The sequence below is a fragment of the Heterodontus francisci genome, chromosome 1 (assembly GCF_036365525.1).
Source record: "Heterodontus francisci isolate sHetFra1 chromosome 1, sHetFra1.hap1, whole genome shotgun sequence".
Classification (NCBI taxonomy): Eukaryota; Metazoa; Chordata; class Chondrichthyes; order Heterodontiformes; family Heterodontidae; genus Heterodontus; species Heterodontus francisci.
The window spans coordinates 152,852,910-152,862,067 of NC_090371.1; the positions used below are offsets into that span (position 1 = coordinate 152,852,910).

General features: G+C 42.0%; 1 protein-coding gene across 4 annotated transcripts in view; it reads left to right on the plus strand.

Annotated features, from left to right (window-relative positions):
- dhx15 (DEAH (Asp-Glu-Ala-His) box helicase 15) overlaps window positions 1–6,762 on the plus strand; it is a 150,360-nt gene extending 143,598 nt beyond the window's left edge. For all 4 annotated transcript variants that reach the window (XM_068037393.1, XM_068037402.1, XM_068037412.1 and 1 more), the window contains exon 14: window positions 6,089–6,762. In XM_068037393.1, coding sequence (XP_067893494.1) covers window positions 6,089–6,206 — 118 coding nt within the window. In that variant the 3' untranslated portion in view covers window positions 6,207–6,762. The remainder of the gene's footprint in view (window positions 1–6,088) is intronic.
- The last annotated feature ends 2,396 nt before the right edge of the window (window positions 6,763–9,158 follow it).

Consider the following 9,158-nt stretch of genomic DNA (forward strand, 5'->3'; position numbering starts at 1 on the left):
TCAACTTTTGAGAGTTCCTGTCTGATACCATCGAAATTAGCCTTCCCCCAATTTAGGACTTCAACCAGAGGACGAGTCCTATCCTTTGCCATAACTATCTTGAAGCTAATGGAGTTATGGTCACTGGTCCCAAAGTGCTCCCCCACTGACACATCAACCACCTGCCCATCCTCATTTCCTAAGAGGAGGTTGAGTGTGGCCCCTTCTCTTGTAGGGCCATCCACATACTGCTTCAGAAAACTATCCTGGACACACTTAACAAACTCTTCCCCATCTGATCCCTTAGAACTAAGGGCAGAACTTAGGCAGTCCCAGTCAATATTAGGGAAGTTAAAATCACCTATTACAACCCTATAATTCCTGCACCTATCTGTGATTTCCCTACATATATGCTCCTCCACTTCCCTCTGACTATTGGGGGGCCTATAGTATAATCCCATCAAATCCCATTTTACAGTTCCATACACAGGATTCTGTTCTTTGCAGACAGAAAGAATATGTACAAACATTGCACCTGTTTCAGCTAAACAAAAGAAGTGACAGCCATTTTCTGGTTCGTTGGTCAAGGCATTGTCCTTGACCAATCAGTCAAGCTGATTGGTTTAAATTTCAAACAAAACTTGACCGTTAACTGTCAGTCACTGTAAATTGGTGCATTCTCTATGGCAATGCCTCTGGCAATCAGAGTTCACTTGCCAACTAATCAGCACTCTCTTCTCATATAGTATAAGTTGTTGTTTTCCCTAACATTGGTTGTTCTTGCACATTATCCTAATGAATGCTAGACGAAAAGCTTCGACAACATGTCTCTATTTTCAGCAATACTCAAATTCTGTACTACCAAACGACTATTAGTATTGAAAAGTTGGGAAGTCATTTAGACTTGTACAGAACTGTGGTTGAACCACATATTTCTGCTTTCCTTATAAAAGGGATATAGAGGCATTGGAGAAAGTACGAAATGATGCACAAGGATGATACCAGAACTGAGAAGTTATAATTATCAGGAAAGACTGAACAGGCTGGGGCTCTTTCCTCTAGAATAGAGAAGGCTGAGGGGTGACCTGATAGATAGAGGTCTTTAAGGTAATAGAACGGTTTGATAGGGTAGATGCAAAGAAAATGTTTCCACTTATGAGGGAGATCAGAACTCAAAGCCGTAAATAAAAGATGGTCACTTATAAATCCAATAGGGAGTCCAGGAGAAACTTTGTTCCCCAATCATTTGTAAAAATGTGGAATGCCGTACCATATGGAGCAGTTGAAGTGAACAGTATAAATACATTGAAGGGGAAAGTAGATGAGCACGAGGGAGAAAAGGAATAGATGATGTGCTGAATCGGCTTAGCTGAAGAGGGACGGGAGGAAGCTCGTGTGGGGTATAAACACCAAATGGCCTGTTTCTGTGCTCGACTGGATGTAAGAACTTTGGACAAAAGACTTGAATGTACCCATTTCAACTTCCTGATTAGAGCTACTGCTTGCAGAAGTAATATATGCACAGCATCCTCACGATGAAAGCTCTCAAGGTAAAAGTCCCCTTTTATAGTCAATCCAATTTTAAAAATTAATATGTTTACTTTTTGCATCACAAAATGTTCTCGAGAGCCATTTTAGCGTTAGGTTTTCTTTGGGAGAAGTAAATGCGCACAATTTACAGAGATGTGTATAAATAATAGGGTAATTATGTTAGGTGATTTCAACTTTCCCAACATTAATTGGGATAGTCATCGTGTTAAGGGCTTAGATGGAGTGGAGTTCTGAAAATGCATACAGGAGAACCTTTTAGCTCAATATGTAGAGGATCCAACAAGGAAGGGTGCAGTGTTGAACCTAATTCTGGGGAATGAAGCCGGACAGGTGGTTGATATGTTGGTGGGGGAGCATTTTGATGATAGTGACCATAACATGGTACAATTTAAGCTTGTTATGGAGAAAGAAATAGACAAGTTGCAAAAAAAGGTTTTGGATTGGGGGAGAGCGAATTTTAGTAAAATAAGGCAGGATCTGGCCAAGGTAGACTGGAAAGAGTTACTTGTCGGGAAATCTACAGAAGAGCAGTGGGGGGCATTCAAAAAGGAAATGGGGACGGTACATGCCCAACATATTCCCTCTAGGGTAATGGGTAGGAGCAACAAGCCCAGAGAATCATGGATAACCAGAAACATTCAGGGTACGATGAGAAGGAAAAGAGAGGCTTTTAGCAAATACAAGGAGAGCAAATCAATGGAAGCATTAGTGGAGTACAGAAAGTGTAGGATGGAGCTTAAGAAAGCAATTAGGAGAGCAAAGAGGGGATATGAGAAAGCTCTGGCTGGTAAAAGTAGGGAAAATGCCAAGATATTCTATGTTAATCAATGGGAAGAGGATAACCAGGGAAAGAGTAGGACCCATTATGGACCAAGGGGGAAATTTGTGGGTGGAGCCAGAGGACATTGGTAGGGTGTTGAACGAATACTTCACATCTGTCTGCACCCAAGAGAATGAGGATGTAGGGATGGAACTTAGAGAGAGAGAGACTGTGAGGTTCTTGAGCAAATTGTCATAGGGAGTGACAAGGTATTGGAGGTTTTGGCAGGCTTAAAAGTGGACAAATCTCCAGGTCCGGACGATTTGTGTCCCAGGATGCTGTGGGAGGCGAGGGTGGAGATTGCAGGGGCTCTGACCTAAATTTTTAATTCCTCTCTGGCCATGGGGGAGGTGCCAGAGGACTGGAGAACAGCTAATGTGGTCCCACTATTTAAGAAAGGTTGTAGAGATAAGCCAGGGAACTATAGACCAGTGCGTCTCACATCAGTGGTAGGGAAACTATTGGAGAAAATTCTGAAGGAGAGAATCTATCTCCACTTGGAGAGGCAAAATTTGATCCGGGATAGTCAGCATGGCTTTGTCAGAGGGAGGTCATGCCTAACAAATTTGATTGAATTTTTTGAGCATGTGACCAGGTGTGTAGATGGGGGTAATGCAGTTGATGTAGATAACATGGATTTCAGCAAAACCTTTGACAAGGTCCCACATGGGAGACTTATCAAGAAAGCAAATGCACATGGGATACAAGGTAACTTGATAAGGTGGATTCAAAATTGGCTTAGCTGTAGAGACAGAGAGTGATGACAGACGGCTGTTTTAGTGACTGGAAGCCAGTGTCCAGTGGCTTACCACAGGGATCTGTGCTGGATCCCCTATTGTTTGTCATTTATATAAACGACATAGATGACCATGTGGGGGGTAGGATCAATAAGTTCGTGGATGTCAGACAGATTGGCCGAGTGGTTAACAGTGAGGTGGAATGTCTTGGGTTACAGGAAGATATAGACGGGATGGTCAAATGGGCAGAAAAGTGGCAGATGGAATTTAACGCTGAAATGTGTGAGGTGATACACTTTGGAAGGAGTAATGTGACACGGAAGTATTCAATGAATGGCCTGACACTGGGAAGTTCCGAGGAACAAAGGGACCTTGGCGTGTTTGTCCATAGATCTTTGAAGGCAGAAGGGCAGGTTAATAGGTTGGTGAAAAAGGCATATGGGACACTTGCCTTTATCAATCGAGGCATAGATTACAAAAGCAGGGAGGTCATGTTGGAGTTGTATAGAACTTTGGTAAGGCCACAGCTGGAGTACTGTGTGCAATTCTGGTCGCCACATTATAGGAAGGATGTGATTGCATTGGAGGGGGTGCAGAGGCGATTCACCAGGATGGTGCCTGGGATGGAACATTTAAGCTATGAAGAGAGGTTGGATAGGCTTGGATAGTTTTCGCTGGAGCAGAGAAGACTGAGGGGTGACCTGATCGAGGTGTACAAGATTATGAGGGGCATGGACAGGGTGGATAGGGAGCAGCTGTTCCCCTTAGTTGAAGGGTCAGTTACGAGGGGTCACAAGTTTAAGGTGAGGGGCAGGAGGTTTAAGGGGGATTTGAGGAAGAACTTTTTGACCCAGAGGGTGGTGACAGTCTGGAATGCACTGCCTGGGAGGGTGGTAGAGGCGGGTTGCCTCACATCCTTTAAAAAGTACCTGGATGAGCACTTGGCACGTCATAACATTCAAGGCTATGGGCCAAGTGCTGGCAAATGGGATTAGGTAGACAGGTCAGGTGTCTTTAATGCATCGGTGCAGACTCGATGGGCCGAAGGGCCTCTTCTGCACTATTATTCTGTGAAGAGGGAACACCACATTTATTAACTGATACGTATGAGCCTGCAATTTATTTTGCCTGTGCACCCTAGTAGATAAAGGCAAAGTCACAGGTTTACAGTAATTGAACATGCTGAGCTAATGGGATTCTAGGATTTTTAAGCAGTGATTTAGGATTCACCTTTTGTCATTCAGGACACTTGGGGGTGGGGTGGGGGGGCGGAATACAAATCTGTGGTCTTGAAAACTGGCTGCATTTAAGTGAGTTTTCACCCTTGTCTTGCTAGTTTCCCACCCCTGGGACAACTGAAATGACGAGCCATTGAAGTATATTAACACAACATTAGGCAGGGGTCATTAAGTTGCAGATATGCTTAATAATGTACATTATTGGTAGGTGAGGCAGGCTCTTATTACCTTGTCTGACCTGGTAATGTCATTAAGCATTCTGCACTGTATGGCCACCTCCTTCCATTGCCCTCTTGTTTGGTTCCTGTAGCACTTTGTGCTGACAAGGGTCTCCCCCCTGTCCCTTGCTTCCTGCATCAACACTTCTATAGGTCAGCAGTCAGTATAAACAGGAATAAATCATACTTTGACTTACTTCTCATCAGCTTAGAATTTGATAGGAAAATCCAGGCCCCTACTTCCATCCATGTTGAAGTGCAATAAAGGGTTGAATGAAAATTTTTTGACGAGCAAGCTTTGATTTTAGAATCCAGGAAAATAGGGCTGTAAGTGCCTCATAAAGCTTGGGAAGCGGTCTAGGCTTATTTTTAGACTTCTGCCTACCATTTGAATGGGCTTCTTGTGTGTGGACAACATGTGCAGGGGATCATGGTTGCAGTATAGTTGCCTGTAAATATTTAAGGGGCAGTGGCTGGAATTGTTCTGTTGCAGTGGGACAACAGTAATATGTGTACAGTGAGGGTGGTACAACCTCTGACCATCAGTAATGGTTCTTTGGAGGTTTTGATATGGGAAGCTGATCAAAGGAGGGTGGCCTTGTTTGGCAGCAAACAGCAGCCAACTGCCGAAGCTGAGCTTCAAACTGCATGGATAGAGGTTTCGAGCTGGTGAATTGCAGCCTGCCAAGTAATGCTCAGGTCCAGGCATTTTCCTGGAGCTGCTTCATAACCACCTGTTGGCTAGCTGACTAGGGGTGACTTGCTGATTCTTCCTCCCTGTGAGGGAATCTCAGCCTGCTTTGCCTGCTCACCCCCTCAGTTGAGGTTATCCTTCTCCTATGCATTGAACTATGGCTGAGAACCTGTACCATTCTATGGTATTCTGTGTTCAATTTTCTTTAAAGTCAACATCACAAAATTTGCACTAGTTATTTTCGTCCAGTATTTTACTTCAGTTGTGTTATGTTAAGTTTTTGACTACCTTCGATTTAGAGTCATCGAGAGATACAGCACTGTAACAGGCCCTTTGGCCCACCGAGTCCGCGCCGACGCATTTATACTAATCCTACACTAATCCCATTTTCCCCCTCACATCCCCTCAATTCTCCTACCACCTACCTACATCAGGGGCAATTTTTTTTACAATGGCCAATTTACCCATCAACCCGCAAGTCTTTGACATGTGGGAGGAAACCCACGGGGTCACAGGGAGAACTTGCAAATTCCGCACAAGGCAGTACCTGGAACTGAACCCGGGTCGCTGGAGCTGTGAGGCTGCAGTGCTAACCACTGCGCCACTGTGCCGCCCTGTGGATTTCCACAGTCCAATCATTGTTCAGTTTTCTAATAACTTTTATACTGTAGCTATCTAGGCAGTAGAGTGCACAGGTTGAAAACACCTTCACACAGTTCTAATTCTATCAAGTGGCAATGTTTTTATAAAAAAAAACTAAATTTGAGTTCTGCCTGAGTTAGTTAATGTTTCTAATTTTTCTGGTTTGTATGTTTTAAGGAATGGTAAAATGTATTCTTTTTCTTTAATAGGTTAGTGAAGATCGCTCCTCAATACTATGAAATGGGCAACTTTCCCCAGTGCGAGGCCAAAAGACAACTGGAACGCATTATTGGCAAACTTCAGTCAAAGGAATATTCTCAATACTGAAGTAATTCTGAAGTAGGAGGCCAGACAAATGCAGATTTCATATTGAAGAAATATGGACTTCAGATTCTGCCTGATATAACAAATTTAATTTGTCCATTAAGGAAAACCTATGGATGTTTTCTCTCAAATGGCTGGACAATTTCTCACTTTATTTTTTAAAAAACCTTGTTTATGACAGGTTGTGTAACACTGTGTTGAGCAACATAGTATGTTGCTGGTGTTATGTGGCTTTTTTATTGTTATGTTGACTTTTGTCACAGACCCTGTTGGGTTTTATCGGGTTGGGGTGGGCAAAGGTTTCAGAATAATGCTGTAACTGTTAATTTTTAAAGAGTTTCATCATTATTACAATCCTGTCTGAATTTCTTGTAGTGATTCAGAGTTGGCAATTCAAGTATGTACTTCTCAACCACATACTGCATGATCCTGCCCATGTTGACATTCTTACTAGAAAGTTGTAGAGATTCAAAGAACTTGGAAAACTTATATATGTAGGCACCTCTGAATTTTCCCAACACCAATTTTTGACTTAAATAAAGGTATAGTGACAAGTTAATTTTTGTGTACACATTGCCTTATTGGAAAAAGAGGTAGTTTGAAATAAAATTTCATCATTGGTTCTCTACATTCTTCAGGTAAGTCAAGCAACTGTTGGAAGGAACCACAGATAACATGTACCCTTAAGTGATTTTATTCTTGGAGTGTGCATGATGCTTCTTTTTCTTGCCTTCTGTTACAATACCCCTGTGTGCCATGTTCTCATTGGCATCCATTTGCACTGCTACCACATGTAGTACCTTTATTTCTGACAGCACTCTTTGTTTTGTGACCAGTATGCTGATCGTTTCAACTTCAGATATATTTTGCTATCTTTTGCTGAATTTGAACTTTTAAGATCTTTGCCAATTGTCTTAGGTGGAGTTTCAGATATCATCTTGGAGGTACATTATTGTGAAAGTTAAAATGCTTTCCGCAGCCAAAAGGAAAAGCGTTTTGAGTGGGCCAGCAAGGGCTTGAAGAGCTTTTTGAATCTGGAATAACTGAAATAAGTTTTTTTCATAGTCTACCCAATACACACACAAGAGAACAGTGAAGGACAGGATTCTGATTTTACACATCAGCTAAAAACATATAAATGACAGTTTTCAGGTGTTTTAAAATCCTGCAGCACAGATAGTGATTTGGCCTGTCGTGCATGTGTCGGCTCATGAAAATAGCTGTCCCGTGTAAACTCGCCCTAGTTTTTGTTTTCCTCCCAGAACCTAAAAATTTGTCCTCTTCAAGTACCTGTTCAATTGCTTTTGAAGTTTCCTATGGATTCTGCTTCCACCATTTTTTTTCAGTAAGGCTTTCCAGATCTCAACAACCCTCTGGGGGGGGGGGAAAAAATCATCTCATTTCGTTGTACTATTACTTTTGCCAATTCTTTTAAATCTACGTTCTAAATCTACGAGAAACAGTTTCTCCTTGCTTGCTCTATCAAAGCCACTCATAATTTTGAATACCTCTATCGGTTCTCCCCTTAATCTTCTCTTCTCGAAGACATCTTCTCAGCATCTCCAAACTCCCCCCATAACTGAAATCCATTGTCCCTAGTATCATCCACTGTACACTCCCCGAGGCCTTTGACTCCCTTGCTAAAGGTGTGGTGCCCAGAAATGGTGTACAATACTTCAGCTGATGCCTAACCAATGATTTGTAAATGTTTAGCATGATTTCCTTGTTTCTGTATTCAGTGCCCTTATTTACAAAGCTACATATCCTCACTGCTTTCTTAACGGTCTTATCAACTTGTCCTGCCACTTCAAAAATCTGTGAATATGCACCCTCAGGTGTCTCTGTTCTTACACCCATCTCAAAATATAGAATGTAGATTGTACAGCCTCTCCATGTTGTTTCTCTTCTAGTGCATGACTTTACTCTTATCTGCATCAAATGGCATCTGCCATGTGTCTGCCAGTTTCACTGGTCTCTATTTCTGAAACCTATTATCTTGCTCACTTTACTATATTGGTAAGTTTTGTACCATCTGCGAACTTCAAAACTGTACTCCCTATGCCCAAGTCCAAGTCATTTATATATCAAAGCAAAGGCAACAAACCTAATACTGACTCCTACGGGGACCCCAATGCATACCTCTCTCCAGTCAGATTCTGTACCTGACAGCGCCATAGACTGTTTTCTGTTACTTTTATCTCTTATTTTCTTTGTTATCCAGGGAGCTTTAGCTTTGGATGCCCTACCTTTCATCTCTTTAGTAGATGAAAGCCCATTAGATTCCTGTTTTTAAAAACGCATGAGTTGTGCTGATGTGTTACTGGTATGTGAATGTCTCTGTAAGCTTTGTAAATGGTAATAGTTATAGGAAAATGGTTATGCCTCTTGCCCATATTCATCCGTGCAGCCTGCAAATGTCACCAAATTTACTTTTCTGTTTTCCTTTTGGGCACAAGGCTAGTAAAATACAAGGGAACGTTTGTCATTCAGAATGGACAGATGTGTGCTGAAGGAAACACTTCATTCCTGTTGAATCGTTCCAATTGTAAATGTTGTGATCTGCTAAATTGAATTGGAGGATTTCCCAAGCAGGAATTTTGAAATCCAACCCACAAGTAAGGGAAATCAGATGCAATACTGTATTGTTTTCTCGACGAATTGTATCCTACCAGATAGGCCAGTTAAGAAAGTTGGAGAATCATCAGAAGGCACAATTTTACCTGCAAGTGAAGAGCTACACTAATTGTAGCAGTTTGTAAGGAACATAAGCCTTGCTTTTTGAAAAATGTTCCTTCACCATGTGCTTGGCTATAAATCAAGAATGGTTGTAGACATCCATATGACCTTAGAATTGCTCTTTATTTGTTCTCTCACTGAGTAAGCTGTCCAACTGAAGGAACTTAAGGAACTGATTACTTTTTGCTCTGAACCCACGATCGCCAAACTGCCTTGGTT